This window comes from Phyllopteryx taeniolatus, chromosome 17 (assembly GCF_024500385.1).
Source record: "Phyllopteryx taeniolatus isolate TA_2022b chromosome 17, UOR_Ptae_1.2, whole genome shotgun sequence".
Taxonomy (NCBI): domain Eukaryota; kingdom Metazoa; phylum Chordata; class Actinopteri; order Syngnathiformes; family Syngnathidae; genus Phyllopteryx; species Phyllopteryx taeniolatus.
The window spans coordinates 11142184-11161987 of NC_084518.1; the positions used below are offsets into that span (position 1 = coordinate 11142184).

Genomic DNA, 19804 nt, shown 5'->3' on the forward strand with positions numbered 1-19804 from the left:
AAGAAAGTATGATGCCTCACAAGTGAGCACGACGTCAGGGCAAAAGCAATGATTCAACGCTTAGTGAATAATCCTCCAACAACAAAAAACACAGTCACGTTCTCTGATTTAGAATTACTTTAAAGATACTGAGATGTGCCCTGATAAAACAAATGTCTGTAATAAGCAGAAGAATAAAGAAAAATATTGTGCAGTAAAAAAATAAGGAAAGCCGCTGCCAAGATTCTAACCCAGAACCTCTGAACTGTGAGGCACCTCCCGAAACTAATGTACAATATATCGGATCAATTCCCAACACCAAGCAAATGGCAGTGAGTTATAGTACCTTGTTGCACTATACAAACAGTGGCTTGCGTGTAAGATAAGAAAATCTGGGTTATTCGCGTGCACATGCTGGAAAAAAATACAGGCAAGATGAGAAAAAGCACAGAGAAGAAGCATGGATTTAATGTACAAGCTGAAGGAGAAGTAAAAGGAAAGACAGGTACATGCATGCTTACTTAAGTGAACTTTGCACTCATTTTTGCAGTCTTTATTGCCATCATTATCATCTTCAAACATATAAAATTCTTTGGCGTCCTACACAGCAACAAAACAGACATCTAAGGCAGTTGAAAATGAAGACATTCATATTAAATGGCAATCATATGAAAAGAAATCTAAAAATACACTGCCGCTCCATAAATGTCTACACCGGGTTTACAGTATCTCACAGAATATTTTCTTCTCTCTAAAGGGGTTCTCTGAGGAAGGCACAGGGGTCACCAGGGGGTCATCTTTGGCATGAGTTTCACAATAGGCCATCAGATCTGCTGCTGCTCTGGATACCTGGGTAAAAATAAACATAAAATTAGCTGTCATAAAACTAATGTACTAATAAGGAGTTAGAAGCCGCAATGAGGAAGCCACTGGAATAAAAAAGAAAATAACAATATGGAGGGTTTTTTTAATAGTACTTTTTAGTATCTACTGTAATCACAAGTCAGGTTGAGTTTGACATTTCTCACAGTGGCCCATCTTAAAATGTCATTTCAAAATGTCTTTCTAATCATATAATATCATCAGATGTGGTTGCCTTTTTAAGACTTACAGTTAAGGTCAATAGGCCATGAAGGGAATATAGAATACTATATTCTAATATGTAATTCTAACTAGTTTGGAAGAGAATGTGTATTGGAGTATAGGGGTATTTGGCCCCATCGGGGGGTATTTGGAGACAGATGTCAAGGAAGAAAGGAACTGCGAGGAGCCACTATAAACATTGAATGCAGGAGACATCGGCAGGCGACACCTGGAGGCGGCGTCTGGAGCCAGATCAGATGGTCCGCAGAACAACGATGACGTCAGATTACGGACCAATCAGACGACAGCGATACCATACTGGCCTGTTTGAAACATTGTATAAAGTCTGGGGTAGAGTCAGATAGTTTTGGTTCGACTACTTTATCTGCTAAGGATAAGATAGGGATAGTTACGAACCCAGAGCTCTGCAAATGTATAGACTCCTCTGTCAGGAATAAATTGGTTGGTTTTTATACATTGTTGTGAACGAAGTTCTTTCACGAAAACGAACACGCTTGGAACCACGGGAGTTAGGAGATTTTAAAACACAGGTTCCTTTAAATGGTGACCCCGACATGATCCTGAAAGGACATTAGATAAAAAGACAGAGGAGCGGACAGGAATTCAGTTGAACTGCAAATCTCCCCGGTGCACCGAAATAAAAAAGGTGAGCAGAAGCCTGTTTGATAATATCACGAATTCTGCACATTGGAAATTTCGAAATTTGGGAGACTTGTGGTACAGTTGTTTTGTTGTCAATAGTTAATAAGACGTTGTGTAGTTAAAATTGCATAATTAAAAGTCAGGGTAACGGAGGACCTGACGTCAGGGTAACAAGGTACCTGACAAAACCAGGATAACAGAAAATCCTGGGATAAAGTAGGGTAACAAGGTACCTACTTGTCTCGTCGTAGACTGACTTGAAATCGGACGTGGTTTCAAATTGTAACGTTTCGGTAGACGTTGGGGATTTTGGGACCCCCAAAAACCGATTTAGAATAAGATGAGTGTGCCACCAAAACTCGGGGTTGTGAATTGGACAGTCGAGGTAATGAATGTGATATGTGTCGGATTTGTGGATTGAAAGAGAAAGGCAGAAAAAGAAACAAACAGGATTAAGAAGTGTGTGGGCAAAATGGAAAAGAAAAAGGAATGTAAGTTGTTTCACGTAACAGAGAGGTTATTCTGAAAGGAAAAGAAATGAAGGAGAAGTTGGTCACTGCAGGGTGGATGGAGAAAATGAATTTGAATAAAAAAATAGAAGAGAATGAAGAATGGAGGAGAAAAATTCATGAGATTTGTGTGGTGTCAACGGCAATGGCAGCAGTTCGGGGCGAAAAAGCGCATCAAATTGCCCCACTAAATTCGATTAGGGACCATTTAGCGGCCCCCCTGTAACTTCCCTCTATCCGGTTTTGCCGGTAGAGCGAGCCGCTAAGATAACACACCAAGACAATGGGGAAGTAAAGCTCCCATTGACACCCCCAGCCTATACTACTCTTAACCAATCTGACAAACGGCAACCTAAGCACCCACTACAAGCACCCGTATACCAAATAGTGGGTGAAGTGAATCTGTTGGGAACATCAGCAATACCTGAATTGACCCAACAGCAGCGTACTACCATGGAAGAAATAGTGACTGCTAACTGACAAGGTACAGTAGAATATCAAAATTCTAACTGCCAAACCTTGAGACAGGAGGAACCATCCCCGAGAGGAGACGAGCCTGCAGACAAAGGAGCGGGCAACATCGCCACACCAGGGGGTTCCGCCCGAATAACCGACAGACAGGTTTGGCAAACCACGTTGCAGGAAGAGTTGACTTCTAGTATTAATAAGAGAGGTTCCTGCTTGAGGGAACCGAGACATAGTGACGAGTCTGACTCTGAATTTGATGAGGATGTGGAGGGGGAGCTTCCCCCACCGCCCCCTCCGACAGACAAAGACTTGACAGCAGAAGACCAAAGAAGGCAACAAGCTAAGCTAATGACTTCTGGGGAAGCACGTAAATGGATGGAAAAGGCTTATCAGCCCCCATGCCGGGACCGAGTCAAGACGAGGTCCCAGACTGGAACCAGAATTAAGAGTCCGACGAGATATACCCCGACTCCCGGTAATTATCCTATGATCCCCAGTCAACAAGGTGGGTTAATATAGCAAGAATTGTCTTTAAAAGATCTCGAGTTTTTACAGAAACGACTGCCCGGACTGGCAGCTGGCGGTGAAATGTGGATTCAAGCGCTGAAGAGGTTGACGGACGGCATGAGCCTGGCATGTGGTGACATAGTGAGATTGATACGCGCCTGTTGCATTTCGGTTCACCAATCGGATGATATTTTGACACGGTCGGGTCTGAATAATGTCGAACCTGAAATTTTATTTGCCCCTTTTGCTCCTATAGTATTTGCTGTGTGATATTTTTATATGGGTAACTCCGAATAAAAATGTTGATTTCATAAATTACCATCATGACCAAATTCAAAGATTGGTGAATTTCACCTCCCAACTAGCGGAGGGCATCCATGAGCAACTATCGGCTACATCTCTCATGGCATTCCAAAATAGGTTGGTCCTTGATAGTATGTTAGCGGAAGAAGGGAGTGCCTGCTCTCGAATTAAAGGACATTGTTGTACAATTATCCCCAATAATACGGCGCCGAACGGAAAGATCACCAGAGCCATGAAAGGTTTGCAAGCCATGTCTGTTAAACTTAAATCAATGTCTGGAGTGGAGGACGACCCATTCTATAGCCTGCTTAATAGGATGTTTGGGAAATGGAGAGGTTTCATACTGACTTTGGCAACTACCATCATAATTGTCATGGCTGTGCTTGCTATTTGTGGATGTTGTATTATCCCTTGTCTCAGGAACCTGGTTCTCAGAATTGTCCTCAAGGCCTTTGTGGGTAAGGACCCCTACGGCCAATATCAGCTGCTGTCCCTGGATGAGGACAGGGTGGCCATGGAATCGCTCGCTCCATTGAACGATACCGGTGTATCCTGTCTTTAAATTTTTAAATTTACATTTTTTGTTTTGCTGTGCTTAGATTAGGTTAATTGAATATTGTAGTGAAAAAGGTAGTAGGTATAGGGGTTGTTGATCTTCTGATTATCAGAAGATCAACTTGGGGGATTGAAGGGAATATAGAATACTATATTCTAATATGTAATTCTAACTAGTTTGGAAGAGAATGTGTATTGGAGTATAGGGGTATTTGGCCCCATCGGGGGGTATTTGGAGACAGATGTCAAGGAAGAAAGGAACTGCGGGGAGCCACTATAAACATTGAATGCAGGAGACATCGGCAGGTGACACCTGGAGGCGACGTCTGGAGCCAGATCAGATGGTCCGCAGAACAACGATGACGTCAGATTACGGACTAATCAGACGACAGCGATTCCATACTGGCCTGTTTGAAACATTGTATAAAGTCTGAGGTAGCGTCAGATAGTTTTGGTTCGACTACTTTATCTGCTAAGGATAAGATAGGGATAGTTACGAACCCAGAGCTCTGCAAATGTATAGACTCCTCTGTCAGGAATAAATTGGTTGGTTTTTATACATTGTTGTGAACGAAGTTCTTTCACGAAAACGAACACGCTTGGAACCACGGGAGTTAGGAGATTTTAAAACACAGGTTCCTTTAGCCAACACCCTCACGAAAAAAAAAAAAGATTCATTTGAAAATTCTGGCACAAGTTAAGCTCTACAAAATTCTGTCATTTAGACCAGAGCATTCCATCTGATGGGGTTGCTGTTAATAACCGCCAAGCCCCTTTTCAAACATGTGACTGACTTAAAATTTCTCACACCAATGTAGGCACTCCAAATTACTTTTAACCATATACAGTATTTTGTCAGACAGGGGTACAGTTATTAAAATTGGTTTAATAACCTCAAGCCCCTCACCAAATAAATCAGATTGACTTGAAATTTCCCAGACAAGTCGAGCTCAAGGTGCTTGACAAAAAAATTAATATTGATCATTAAATACAATAGGTGGGAGTGCTGTTATTAAGCCCCAAATTTATAGTTAAAAGTTGGCCAAGCCCCTCATCAAACATACGTGAGTGACTTGAAATTTCTCACATTACTCCATCTTAATGTGCTCTTAAAAAGTCATCGGAACCTCATAATTTAGTTTTATTTTTACACTTAAGAGTCTAGTGTACTAGTTCCTCACCAAACAAGACTGACACATTTCTCACACAAAAGCACATGTTTAACTCATTCCGCACCATTTCATACATTGGCAGCTGACATATAATGTACAACCCCAATTCCAATGAAGTTGGGACGTTGTGTTAAACATAAATTAAAAAAGAATATAATGATTTGCAAATCATGTTCAACCTATATTTAATTGAATACACTACAAAGGCAAGATATTTAATGTTCAAACTGATTAACTTTATTGTTTTTAGCAAATAATCATTAACTTAGAATTTTATGGCTGCAACACGTTCCAAAAAAGCTGGGACAGGTGAAAAAAAGACTGAGAAAGTTGAGGAATGTTCATCAAATACCTGTTTGGAACATCCCACAACAAGTGGGTGCCATGATTGGGTATAAAAGGAGATTCCCTGAATTGCTCAGTCATTCACAAGCAAAGATGGGGCGAGGTTCACCTCTTTGTGAACAAGTGCGTGAGAAAATAGTCGAACAGTTCAAGGACAATGTTCCTCACCGTACAATTGCAAGGAATTTAGGGACTTCATCATCCACAGTCAATAATATCATCAAAAGGTTCAGAGAATCTGCAGAAATCACTGCATGTAAGCGGCAAGGCCGAAAACCAACATTGAATGCCCGTGACCGTTGATCCCTCAGGCGGCACATCAAAAACCAACATCAATTTGTAAAGAATATCACCACATGGGCTCAGGAACACTTCAGAAAATCAATGTCAGTAAATACAGTTCGGCGCTACATCCGTAAGTGCAACTTGAAACTCTACTATGCACAGCAAAAGCAAATTATAAAAAACACCCAGAAACGCCGCCAGCTTCTCTGGGCCCGAGCTCATCGAAGATGGACTGATGCAAAGTGGAAAAGTGTTCTGTGGTCCGACGAGTCCACATTTCAAATTTTTGGGGGAAATTGTGGACGTTGTGTCCTCCGGGCCAAAGAGGAAAAGAACCATCCGGACTGTTATGGACGCAAAGTTCAAAAGCCAGCATCTGTGATGGTATGTTAGTGCCCATCGTATGGGTAACTTACACATCTGTGAAGGCACCATTAATGCTGAAAGGTACATACGGGTTTTGGAGAAACATATGCTGCCATTCAAGCAACGTCTTTTTCATGGTCGCCCCTGCTTATTTCAGCAAGACAATGCCAAATCACATTCTGGACGTGTTACAACAGCGTGGCTTCGTAGTAAAAGAGTGCGGGTACTAGACTGGCCTGCCTGCAGTCCTGACCTCCCTCCCATTGAAAATGTGTGGCGCGTTATGAAGCATAAAATACGACAACAGAGACCCCGGACTGTTGAACAGCTGAACCTGTACATCAAGCAAGAATGGGAAAGAATTCCACCTACAAAGCTTCAACAATTAGTGTCCTCAGTTCCCAACGTTTATTGAATGTTGCTAAAAGAAAAGGTGATGTAACACTGTGGTAAAGATGACCCCGTCCCATCTTTTTTGGAACGTGTTGCAGCCATAAACTAAAAAACAATAAAGTAGATCAGTTTGAACATTAAATATCTTGTCTTTGTAGTGTATTCAATTAAATATAGGTTAAACATGATTTGCAAATCATTGTGTTCTGTTTTTATTTATGTTTAATACAACGTCCCAACTTCATTGGAATTGGGGTTGTACTTGCTCTTTACACGTATTCAAGACTGGTGGAAAACCATGGGCAGCATTGATCAAAGTGTCTTATCAGGACACTGCTCATTGCCAAATTGCCATAACTCTTTCCTCATTTGTCCAAGTCAGTGAGGATATTGTTATAACAAATTAGCACACCCAAAATACTGAAACCAAAGTATTTGTAGTAGGCCCATTTAAAATGTCACTACAAATGCTCTCTTTTCTACTGTCATTTTGCATAGTATCAACATAAACTACACATACCATCATCCTCTCTATGTTGACCTCGAGCTTTAATTGCTCAACCGTCTTTCGGGCATCCGCAATCTTGGCCATGTTGTTGGACATCCCGTTGCTTCTTTGCCTGCAGTAAACATGCATGAAGTGTGGCGATTTAAGACAGTGAAAATGACAACGTGTGTGTGTGTTTCAGGGACTGAGAATTGAAGGCAACTGGACCGTGAGTATTGAGACTGTTTCAATTTGCTCATTAATTCTTCGCCCTGGGTCTCAGCTGCACGTGTCGCAGTGAGAGTCTCAGAGGAGCAGGACAAGGGAGGGCAGAGCTGCTCCCCTGATGGCTGCGAGCTGAGACTGTAAATAAATCTACCATTAACATGTTTATGTTACAGAAAACTTAGCAGCTGTTTATCAATTTTATATATATATATATATATATATATATATATATATATATATATTTTTTTTTTCAAATAACACATTGTTCAGTAGACAGACATACATTGGATTTATGATCTTCCCCCCAAGTTAGACTATAACAACAATATTCTATATTTGTTAGTTTGTAAAAGCAACATTAAATTAAAATGTGTTGAATATTAATTACCTATACTTCAGTCATACTTCAGTAAATATTAGACCTCTACCCTAATATGCAGAGGTGTTGCATTTCTTTAAGCTGTTTTAAATACACTAAACTCCAGTACAAAAGGGGTCAAATTCTTCTTAGCCATAATTAAATTCATCACAAACATCACTCACCGCGACACTCCTTTGCTGAGAAGTGCTTGAGTCCTGCAACTTGCAGCATCAAATGAAGTGTGATTAATGGCAAAGCTGAGGAGGGAAACCTCAACAGGTTCCCTCCTTCCATTAATTAGCGCTGGTTGTTCCCCCAGCGTGGGCAAGGCAACATGCAGCGCTGAACCTACTGACATATGACACTGGCTGAACTAAATCTGATATTCTACCGCATTTTGTGCCTGACGTTGAGATTGTAAAAAAACCCACAAGCTTGTTTTCTTTCCCATGTTGATTAAATGTTTACATTTATACAAAAATTATTGGATTCTGAATGTAAATATCCATCCATTTTCTATAACTGCTTATCGTATTCAGAGTCATGGGGAGCTGGACCTTATCCCAGCTGGCTTCTAGCAAAAGACAGACTACACACTGGAAAAAAAAAAGTACTTTATTTCCGGTTGCACATGATTAAAATGTGGTAAACTGACGTAATTTCCCCCTCTTTTCCTCGAAAATAGTAAAATGATATATGTTAGTTTAACACATTTTAATCATGTGCAACCAATGTACATGTTTGAATTAAGTAAATTCAAAGGATTTTTTTGCAGTGTCCTTTATCAGTCAGAGCACAGATATAATGACAGATAACCATTCACAGCCACACCGTCGCTAGGTGGGAACTGAAACTACACTGCCTGATCGGAAGTCAAGTCTCCTACCAAGTACAGTGTATGCATTATTTATTAAATTGCCACATAATGGCTTTTAGCTACACTCACCGGCCACATTAGGGATACCTACACAAGTTGATGAAATATAATATAATATAATATAATATATAAATTATTTGGCTACAATATCTGTAGCAGTTTTTCCCTAAAGTTAGTTGTCAGTTATTACACAAAGCACCAGGGGGCAATGGTGTGGTATTAAATGTCAGGTGCCTCATTACCATTTGTTTCCCACTCATCATTGGACTGTCTCTGTGGAAGAGCTAAGACAGAACTGTTTCACTGGTGTCTTTCTGTGTCAAGATGAGGGCCCCAAATTATAGTTTAACATCTCCACGGTGTATTCATTTTAAGTTGACATATTTGGGATAATAGTGCCCTTCCAAATAAAGTCCTACCTAATATTCATCGGGCATCATGGTGGACGAGCATGGTCCTCGGTTTGAATCTCGGGTCTCATAGTTTGCATGTTCCCCCCATGCTTACATGAGTTTTCTCCGGGTACTGTGGCTTCGTCACGCATTCCAAAAACATGCATGTTAGGTTAGTTGAAAACTCAGAACTGTCGATAGGTGAGAACATGAGTGTGAATGGATGTAGGTTTATACTGTAGGCCCATGTGCACTGTGAGTGACTGCTGACCACTCCAGGGTATGTACTGCTTCACACCCGAAGTCTCAACTCCACACAGCAGAGGCTGAGTTGCGATACCAACACGGGACCTCTCGAATGTGAAGCAAATGTGCTAACCACTGGCCCTCCGTGCTACCATTAGTGAAAACAAGATTGCACAAATAATGTTTGAGTTAGTCAGCAAGAAATTATATTATTACAATCAGACATTGCATGTGATCAGTCATTAAAATACTAGTCACATCCCGACAAAATATGCCCCCAAGTGGCGGTTAGCGGCAGAGCAATGACATCTGAGCAATCTGATTGGATGCCTAGTAAAAGTGCTGATTTATTGGGAGATCGTCTTGTGTTTGGAGAAAACAAAATTGTACCAATAATATTGATAGATGGATATTGCCTCAATATCCCTCTGTGCCAACACTTTACTGACAAAAGATAGCAAAAAAAATGACAAAGTAGCAAACATCTAAAATTAGCACTTCAACTCATTGGGCTCTATTTTTGTAGAAAGCGCATCTGCGGCGGCGTGAAATTTGATTGGGCCACAGGCAGACAGATACTGAGTTCCGCGGAGAGATAGAAGATGCCGGTGGTAATAAGCATCTCATTCAGTATTTAATAGTATAATTATATAAAATATTTTAATAATATAATTTATTTTTTCGACACTCAAGACTGTCATTGTGCCACATTTAAAGGGATGTCGTCAGCTGTAAACACTCCCACAATGGCGCAGCCCGTCCTCTCTCAGATCTGCCAGCCTGTACTTGTCTACAAAATTCCCAGCACCGGTCTAAAATGCCCCTGGCGCAGAGCTGCTCTGCCCACTGGGCAAGATTTACGCCGTTCATAAAAATAGAGCCCATAATGTTGGGATACACTGCATAAAATCGCTCCATAATCCCATAGTCCCCAAAAGTATTCCTTGTGAAGGAAAACGGTACTGCCACCACCCTTACATTACACTTCCACAAGGCCACAGCTTTCAAGTGAGGACCAGAGTACAGTTTGTCTCTTCGACTGATATAAATAGCTAACTTGGCTTCATCCATCCATCCATGCAATTTCTGAAATGGTTATCTTCACTAAGGTCGCGGGTGTGCTGGCGCCTATCTCAGCTGACTTTCAAGTGAGAGGCGGGGTACACCCTGAACTGGTCGCCAGCCAAACGCAGGGCATATATAGATAAAAGAACCATCCACACTCACTTTCACGTTTACGGATAATTTAGAGTCTTCAATTGACCGTGCATATTTTCTGGAATGTGGCAGGAAAGCCGAGTACCCGGAGAAAACCCACACAGACTCCCAGACAAGGGAAGAACATGCAAACACCACAGGCGATGCTGGATTTCAACCCTGGTCCTCAGTAATGTGAGGCAGATGTGCTAACCAGTTGACCACCGTGTCACCCCAACTTGGTTTCCCCAATTTAAACAAATATAAGAGCTGGAACTTAAAAAGGGCAAGCCAGTGAAGGTTTTTTTTTTTTTTTTTTTTTTAATTTATTTATTTATTATTATTATTTTTTTTTTTATGAATTCTTGAAGTGGCACTGAGGACCTGGGTTCAATTCCCGGCCCCGCCTGTGTGGAGTTTGCATGTTCTCCCCGTGCCTGCGTGGGTTTTCTCCGGGCACTCCGGTTTCCTCCCAAATTGGAAAAACATGCATGCTAGGTTAATTGACAACTCTAAATTGCCCGTAGGTGTGAATGTGCGTGCGAATGGTTGTTTGTTTGTATGTGCCCTGCGATTGGCTGGCAACCAGTTCAGGGTGTACCCCGCCTCCTGCCCGATGATAGCTGGGATAGGCTCCAGCACGCCCGTGACCCTAGTGAGGAGAAGCGGCTCAGAAAATGGATGGATGGATGGATGAATTCTTGAGTCTTTTGGTGTTTATTAAGTGGTCAATATGTATTCCCATTCAGAGGTTATGTAAAGTGGCACAACCAGGTTTGGGGAGTAACGGAATACATGTACCTGCGTTAGGTATTAAGGATACAACTGCGTTAGGTATTAAGGATACAAAGAAAACAATAATTCAGTACAGTTACAGAAAAAAACAATCAGATTACAGGTACATTCATTCAAAATTACAATTATTTTTGCAGCGGCACGGTGGAGAGTGGTTAGCATATCTGCCTCACAGTTCTGAGGACCCGGGTTAAAATCCGGCCTCGCCTGTGTGGAGTTTGCATGCTCTCCCCGTGCCTGCGTGGTTTTCTCCGGGTACTCCGGTTTCCTCCCACATCCCAAAAAATGCGTGGTAGGTTAATTGAAGACTCTAAATTGCCCGTAGGTGTGAATGTGAGTGTGAATGGTTGTTTGTTTTATATGTGCCCGGCGATTGGCTGGCGACCAGTTCAGGGTGTACCCCGGCTCTCGCCCGCAGATAGCTGGGATGGGCTCCAGCAAGCCTGGGATCCTGGTGAGGAGAAGTGGTTCGGAAAATGAATGGATGGATGAATTATTTTTGGAAGATTACAATTTGAATGTGGGAAGAGAGAGGTTGGTTGTTCATTTGAGCACGCACACGCTTTTAAACTAGTGGTCTGAGCAACCTTTTCAGGAGTTAAGCAGAGCAACAAGTGGGATATATGTTCACAATGGACCTTAATGGAACGCAGTTATAGGTTTTTTTGGGCCAACAGACAAATGACACAGGCAACTGAATCTACAGTACATGTTGGGTGTTGGCTTCCCAAAAGCGGGAAGTTTAAAGCAAATTGAAGAGAATGAACGTGACTCTTTTGATTGTATATTCTCGGGAGGATTTATTCATTTTGGATAACATTTACAAAGTAAACTGGGCTCTGTCAAAGCCATCCCGACAGCTGGTGAGGCTGTGGAGGAGCTGGCATAGCCCTATGGCCACACCTTGTAAGTCAATATTTCACTATCCCATCACAGATCACCCACTGCTTTACTTATTTAAACACTGTAATGTATAACCAATATCAGCTGCTTAAATTGTCACCGGGAACAGTGTTTCGGCGGTCATTATGTCGTCATTTCAAAATTAATAGTGTGGGTACGTGCAAGTGTGTGTGTAAAGCTTGATCTTTTATTTCCATTTCACTCTTTATAACAAACGCCTAGTCATGCATGTGGAAAGGTTTTAAAACGTTGTTATGAAGCTAGTGAATCTAATTTCCATTACAGGAGGAATAAAGTATCCAACCACCATCCATCAATACGCAGCACTGTGGCCTGACAGTTCTGAGGTTTTGGATTGGAATCCCAGGTTATCTGGCTCCCTCCAGCATTCCAAAACCATGCATATTAAACAATTATTTTCATAAATGTTTTAAATTTATTATGACTTTTGTCAGATTCAAGTTATTTCTGCGACCACTGTGGGGTTTTCTTTCATTACGGGGTACCAGGAATTTTATTTTATTTTTCTTTGGTCTTTTTTGGGGCATATTCGGTATTGGAGTAATACAAAAGTAATTAAAAGTAATCACGTTTCGTTACTTAATATTATGGTACGAGGATTAGGTTACTAATTACATTTTTTAAAATAGTAACCAGTAACTATCTGGGATTTGTTTAAAAGTAACCCTCCCAACCCTGGGCAGCACATAATACGTATTTAGTTACTTTGTCGTAAGGGTTGTGGCAGTACAATATTTGTCAAGTAGCCATCAAGAAAAGGGTCGTTTTAATGGAGCTTTTAAAGTGAGTTAGCATAGCAGCCAGCTGTGTATTGTATGTATGCGCGCGCGCCACCATCATTTAGTGAGTGACCGCGGTGGTGGTGGGCGTGCACACGGCACATAGCATGTAGCTAGCTACTTTTAAATGATAAATGACGACGGTGGCTCGTACGAACATTTCGCTCAATTTCCTCCTCGTCTGACGGCTTTGTCTCTAACGTGGACCAATCGTGGTTGGAATCAACCCGGGACGGCTCGGGGACTGAAGCAAATGCAAATGCAGCATTCTGACGGAGCGAGTTGATATTGAAGTTAACGCTAGCTAAGACGCACAATACGAGGATGGGGCGCGTGAGCTAACGTCAACGGAGAAAAGCTCGGGGAGTGTTAACATGTTTTTTTAAGGTAACCCGCACGCTTGTGTTTTGTTTACGTGTTCACGTGTCACCTCGTGATAATACGAGTGGTATTAACTGGCGGGGTTTGCGTCTGGCAGGATGTGCGGCGTGTGGGGATGACAGGACGATGGCAAACGGCGTTGGAAGTGAGTAATGTCGGCGCACGGGAGATGTTGCTGTCACTTGCTGTGTGCTAGTCGAATGAGTGAGTGGCTTCGTCTTTTTTGTTTTTGTTTTGCTACCAAGTTCGGCTGCACCGACGCGCCACCTGCACGTCTCTCCAGCTGACATCTCTCACTTCAGATGGACACGCTCTGTGTGTGCGCGTGCGTGTGCGTGTGTGTTTGTGTGTGTGTGTGTGTGGGGGGGGGGGGGGGGGGGGGGGTGTTACTCAGCAGTACAAAGGGTTTGGATTGCAGATTGAGTTAGCAAGCAGGCCGGAGAATGGCAACACTTTCCTCTTTTTAATATGAATATTCAGGTTTATCATGAGCTGAGACGACTTTCCTCTTTTTTTCTTTGGTCATCTGCAGAACACAAGCTGCTTGTGATTGGCCCAACAGAAGCATGGTCAGTGAGGGAGAAGCTGTGTTTGGCCACATCGGTCATGAAGAGTGGAGACCAGAACTGGTACTTTACTGTCATTCTATGCACTTTAACCAACAGGTGTCAACCTCAAAACTAAAAATAACAATAACCAAATGCAGGAGCAACTATGTAATATGATGGGACAATTGTTAGGGGTCCCACACGGAAAATATTAGGTAACGGACAAGAAGTGTAACTGCCTCACCCTCAAGCCTCATCAAAATCAACACTGCAGCTCAGCTTCTGGCTAAATATATATATATATATATATATATATATATATATATATATATATATATATATATATAACTCATGCACTACAAATACATCTTCCAGAGATTCCCTGACTCTTCAGATGGAGCCATATATAACTCATGCACTACAAATACATCTTCCAGAGATTCCCTGACTCTTCAGATGGAGCCAAAGCAATAACAAATGCCATTATTTATTTTTATAGAATAATGATTCACACTGTTCAAACCTGTCTAAAAAGAAGACAAGCTATTAATGTTGCACTTTCCTAAAAAGAACAGATTTGAACTGTTGAATTTTCATTTTAAATGTAATTAAATCTGTTCCTCTTTATAATTACAGTATGTGGTTTCAACGTTATAACCGGGCCCCTTAAGTATGTGGTTACAGTGTTATAACCGGGCCCCTTAAGAGCAACTGTAACTACGATGTGGCTCGTGATGAAAACAAATTTCACACCCTTGCTTTTACCCCATGACTGTGCCCTCCATTGTGGTCAATATTAGACTTCAATAGTCAATACCAATAGTTAATGAATTACTGATAATGACGAAGCATCTCAAGGGTATGCATACAGCTGGCGAACATATTATATCTACAGTTAAGTGCACTGGAACAGTGCATGTTATGCAGATCAGTACACGCTGGCATGTACAAGTACAAAGGAGTATTAGGACAATTGAAAAAAACAAAAACATTAAAACAAAAATAAAAAATACAGTTGTAATTTACATGTGGTTTTAAATTTACCACAAATAAATTTCTATCAACATGAAGTCCTTTTTTAAAGAAAATAATGAAAAAAAAGTAATTTAAAATTTTTTTCAAGGGTAAAAGTTAGATATAAAGATAATAATAAATGTTGGTGTTTTCCAAGAAATAGTCACATTACAGATATGTATTTGTAGTGTTTTATGTACAACTCAATCCCTGTAAATTTACCTTATTTTTGTAACAGCACAAGTTTATTCTCCTTACCTCACGTCTATCTACCGCCTCGCCCCCAGCCACTCCACCACAAGAGATTTCTGATGTGACGTTGCATTGTAAAGCATTGAAAGCCTTACACAAAAATGCACAAAATGAAATGTTACTTGGACAAATAAAATGTGTGCTGTGCATTATGGTGCGTTTCTGTAATTATATACGATGTAGAAAGTTCTGAAAAGGTGTCTGAATCTGACCTTGGAAGAATCACATGATTGATCTTTAACTTTGCAGGGTCTCTGTCAGTCGAGCCATCAAACCATTTGCAGAACCCGGGCGACCACCTGACTGGTTCTCTCAAAAGGCAGGACATGTCCTCAATGTCCTCAACTACAGAAAAGAAAATATATACTTTTACGTACTATTCAAAATTTACTTCACTCTTCTCGTGTTTACAGCATTGCGCCTCTAAGTATTCCGAGCTACTGGAGAACACTGAAGCCCCCAAGTAAGTGTTTTAAACCAAGCATGCATTCCAGGCAAAAACAATATATGACAGCTGAACAAGGTTCCAATGTCATTGTGTGTTTGCAGGAGAAAGCGAGGCGAGAAGGGGGAGGTGGTGGAAACGGTGGGGGATGTGATAGTGCGCAGGCTGACGGCTCAGAGGATTGATGAATTAAAAGAGTTGATCAAGCAAACCCAAGAGGAGCACAGGTATAAAAATACATATTTCAACAGTATAGATATATAATAGTAGTGTAATTATACAGAACTGTACGGTCTCAGGCCACCACTGACTTGTCCTTTTAATGGTAATTTTTCTAAGCAGTCAATTTGATATAGTCCGTCGCTCCATTCTCCAGACCGCTTATCCTGTTCAGGGTCGCTGGGTGCTGAAGCCTATCCCAGCTGACTTCGGGCGAAAGGCGGACTACACCCTGAAATTGGGCCCCAGCCAGTCGCAGGGCACACATAAAGCCAGACAACCATTCAAACTGACATTCACACCGTCACTGAGTGGGAACTGAACTCACAGTGTCCGCACCGAAGTCAGGCGAATGTACCGCAGGACAGCGTAGAAAATACAGTATAGCAGGATTATGGGAAAAAAATGTAATCATTTTGACAACATTTTATAGAGGGATGGGGCATCGTCAAAGGAAGAAACTAGTGTTGAAAAATTAATGGCATTTTCAAGTTTGGAAACTTACCATAGGAGTTTACAAGAATTAATGTAGTTGAAAAGATGGTATGATGTGACTGTCTGTAACAATACATTTCTCGTTGATGCAGCTTTTGTACTGGATCCCATTAGATTGTGTGGGAATATCTAATGTTGCGTATTCACAATGGACAATGCATGCAAGTACTGTACTGAAGGGTGGGGACAAGTGCCAAAGAAGAGAACATTGAAACTGTAAACTAAACTTGAGAAATAATACGAGTAATTTAGAATTTTCTTACCATACAGAAATTTAAGGTTATGAATGAAACTTAAATGTACTCCTTGGTAATCCTAGAAGAATCCATTGCATTTTGGTGAGAATCTGGATAAAGGTGCATATATAGGTTTTTATAAAATTTTAGCATTTAAGTCTCTATGGCATCAATGGAACCATCCATTCCCCAGAATCTGAATGGTAACACCCATCTGTTCATCATTCTCCATGAACCAGGAAGTAGGTCTCAATTAAGTGATCTTAGTTGTATATGTAAATACATTGCTAAAACAACAATGGTGCCAATGACTGTATATATTTATAACGTGTTTCCAACCTGCAGGACACTGAAGAGAGAGTCGGAACTCATTCAAGCTGGTCATTTAGATTCCAAACTAGAAGAATTATGGAAGGAAATTCAGAGGTAAGATGCAACAAATTCTCCATTCACCCAGTGATACGACCATGTCTATTTTTGCCTTCATAAAGAGGATGCTCAGTTTCAAATCATGAATATATTCAAAACACTCTTGCACACATCCATTGTTAAGGGCATATAAATGTATTGTGTCGGGTAGGAAACAGAAACTGGAAGAGGAAGAAGCCGAGTTGAAAAGAAAGTGCACAGACGCTGCCTATCAGGGTATCGTCTTTACTTCAAATTATCTGTCTGTGTAACTATCTGTATAGCTATCTATTATCTGTGATTCTGCCACTGATAGAAACAAATCTTAACGCTGTTCCTCTCTCTTTCAGCCAGACAGGTAGCAAAGAACACAGCTCGGCGTGTGGCAGGTGCCACCATGCATTCACCCACGAGTTGCAACTCCACCAGCCTGGAGTTTCCATCAGGTGATCCTCTTCTGTGCTTGAATCACGATTTTTCATCTACAAAAGATGTAAGTCCAAAGAGTCTGTTGACATAACTGAAAACATTGTGGTTTGTATCACTTCATCCTACCTGATGTTTCTGACTCTTTCTCTGTCTGTCTGTCTTTAGGTTTCAGGATCTGTCAGATTAATGTCATTTGCCGACTCTTCTGGCTCTGGTAATGAGAACCCGTCACTTGTTGATGACCCCACCCAAAAGAAGCTCCTGGCCCAGAGAGGTACACCGCCCCCATCTCCACTCCTCTCTGAGCTACTGAAGAAAGGCAACATCTTGGCCACAACATCCAGATTGGTATGCTGAAATAACATATTCAAATTAAAAATGTTTAAAAATATTTGATCATTTGTACTGGAAGCAAAAAAAATGTAATGTATGTGGTTGTGTGTCAGACTGGAGAGCGTGACGTGTCCGCTGGTAATATGACTGCAGCACATGACTTGCAGCTGGCTCTGCCCTTCTCTCCAGTATCAGGTAAAATATACTTACTGGACATTTGAGTAGCACATGCACAATCTACTGTTTACTGCAGGGATGGGCAAAATTGTGTGCTCAAGGGCCACATTGGATTTTTAGAAACAGACACATGGGCCAGGTTTTTGTAAAAAAAGAGAAATTCATCCATCCATCCATTTTTTGAGCTGCTTCTCCTCACTAGGGTCGCAGGCATGCTGGAGCCTATCCCAGCTGTCATCGGGCAGGAGGCAGGGTACACCCTGAACTGGTTGCCAGCCAATCGCAGGGCACATACAAACAAACAACCATTCGCACTCACATTCATACCTACGGGCAATTTAGAGTCTCCAATTAATGCATGTTTTTGGGATGTGGGAGGAAACCGGAGTGCCCGGAGAAAACCCAGGCAGGCACGGGGTGAACATGCAAACTCCACACAGGCGGGACCTGGGATTGAACCTGGGTCCTCAGAACTGTGAGGCTGACGCTCTAACCAGTCGTCCACCGTGCCGCCAAAAAGAGAAATTGTTTATTTTAATAATAAAATAAAATTTTTAAATGTTATCTATCATCAATGTAATTATGATTAATTAACCAATTTTCTAAATTAATGATGTAAAATGATTTATTTTAACTAATATTTTTCATTGTATTGTTTATATTCATTCATTCATTCATCTTCCGTTCCGCTTATCCCCACTAGAGTTGCGGGCGTGCTGGAGCCTATCCCAGCCATCTCCGGGCGAGAGGCGGGTTACACCCTGAACTGGTCGCCAGTCAATCACAGTTATTGTTTACAATAAATCAATAATATAACACGTATACAATGAAATTATTTTAAAATAAAATGTGATTAACCAATTTTAGGAAGTAAAAACAGCTAAATTAATGCAACAAATATTACAGGACTCCTGATAATGCAAATGCTCGGTGGGCTGGATTAAATTACAGAGCAGTCCATATGTAGCCCGTAGGGCATAGTTTGCCAAACCCTGGTATACACAAGCTGTATTTTTAATAATGTTCTGCCCCACAATGTACTTCTATACCACAATACTAAAACACATTGTAAATGAATACCTCTGAGATTATGAAGGGGGTGGGTTTCATGTACAATTTGTTTTTATTATTGTGGTTTAGAAGTGCAATCATCCATCCATTTTCTGAGCTGCTTCTCCTCACTAGGGTCGCGGGCGTGCTGGAGCCTATCCCAGCTGTCATCGGGCAGGAGGCAGGGTACACCCTGAACTGGTTGCCAGCCAATCGCAGGGCACATACAAACAAACAACCATTCGCACTCACATTCACACCTACGGGCAATTTAGAGTCTCCAATTAATGCATGTTTTTTGGGATGTGGGGAAGTGCAATCAAGTATTAATAAAAATTAAGCATTCTTATCTTTTTGCTACATATGTTACTTTTGATATAGGTCTTATATTAAATCCCGAATGACAATGAACTTTGATTATTTCACCATAGTCTACTTATTATTTATATACCATTTTCAGCTTGGAGAAATTTCTTTTCACAACAAAACAATAACTGTTTTGATGCATAAAATAATTTTCTGTTTTTAAAAGCCTGTTGTTCATTTTTAGTTGTATAGTAGAAATTCTTAGAAAAAGTCCAAACTAAAGTCACTTCCACTTTTGTGTTGGTGATGCTGGTACCTCCATGACAGGTGCTCCAATGTTGTCTCGACTCCTGGAGGCGGGTCCCACCCAGTTCTCTGCCCAGTTAGGCTTTATGGTCAGCACAGACTCCCCCTCCGGCACCACGCCTGCTCCAGTGAAATCTGCCACCTCAGCATATTCAGGTCTCAAACACACACTTACACAATTTGTCATCACGTAAAATCATGAACAATGCCTTATTTATTTAGGTCTGTTCCTCCAAAATTCTTACATTTTAGTAAGTCTTTTCCTGCAAAGTTATCAAAGATGTTGTTTTA

General features: G+C 41.2%; 2 protein-coding genes and 1 long non-coding RNA gene across 6 annotated transcripts in view; 2 read left to right on the forward strand and 1 right to left on the reverse strand.

Annotated features, from left to right (window-relative positions):
- gng8 (guanine nucleotide binding protein (G protein), gamma 8) lies at positions 1-19657 on the reverse strand. Of its 3 annotated transcripts, XM_061752028.1 has the most exons (6): positions 19524-19657; positions 17468-17694; positions 17324-17394; positions 15322-15454; positions 7149-7248; positions 1-828 (listed from the first exon to the last, which is right to left on the reverse strand). In XM_061752028.1, the coding sequence occupies exons 4-6, from the start codon at positions 15435-15437 to the stop codon at positions 700-702; spliced, it is 345 nt and encodes a 114-aa protein (XP_061608012.1). In that variant the 5' UTR covers positions 15438-15454; positions 17324-17394; positions 17468-17694; positions 19524-19657; the 3' UTR covers positions 1-699. The 3 variants fall into 3 exon arrangements, with proteins under 3 accessions (XP_061608012.1, XP_061608013.1, XP_061608011.1); XM_061752029.1 differs by lacking the exons at positions 17324-17394; positions 17468-17694; positions 19524-19657 and adding an exon at positions 15116-15199 and having other exon boundaries at positions 15322-15450; XM_061752027.1 differs by lacking the exons at positions 15322-15454; positions 17324-17394; positions 17468-17694; positions 19524-19657 and adding an exon at positions 7887-9144.
- Positions 1394-4626, forward strand: LOC133467309 (uncharacterized). Its single transcript, XR_009785188.1, has 2 exons — positions 1394-3177; positions 3258-4626. It is a non-coding gene; the product is annotated as an uncharacterized LOC133467309 (long non-coding RNA).
- The window catches only part of LOC133467301 (bromodomain-containing protein 8-like), a 16790-nt gene continuing 12644 nt past the window's right edge, over positions 15659-19804 (forward strand). Inside the window, exons 1-7 of one of the 2 annotated variants that reach the window (XM_061752013.1) lie at positions 15659-15781; positions 16850-16930; positions 17085-17149; positions 17267-17405; positions 17507-17689; positions 17788-17869; positions 19535-19669. In XM_061752013.1, the coding sequence (XP_061607997.1) occupies positions 16913-16930; positions 17085-17149; positions 17267-17405; positions 17507-17689; positions 17788-17869; positions 19535-19669 (622 nt within the window). In that variant the 5' untranslated portion in view covers positions 15659-15781; positions 16850-16912. Of the gene's footprint in view, positions 15782-16846; positions 16931-17084; positions 17150-17262; positions 17406-17506; positions 17690-17787; positions 17870-19534; positions 19670-19804 lie in introns of those variants that run through there. The other variant, XM_061752014.1, reaches the window with a different exon arrangement.

Excerpts from the sequence above, each read along its gene's own strand:
- gng8 (XM_061752027.1), bottom strand. The coding sequence starts at position 8,062 with ATGTCAGTAGGTTCAGCGCTGCATGTTGCCTTGCCCACGCTGGGGGAA. Across the intron at positions 7,249-7,886 it reads CTCAGCAAAGGAGTGTCGCG|GCAAAGAAGCAACGGGATGT; the intron begins GTGAGTGATGTT and ends TGTTTACTGCAG. Across the intron at positions 829-7,148 it reads TCAACATAGAGAGGATGATG|GTATCCAGAGCAGCAGCAGA; the intron begins GTATGTGTAGTT and ends ATTTTTACCCAG.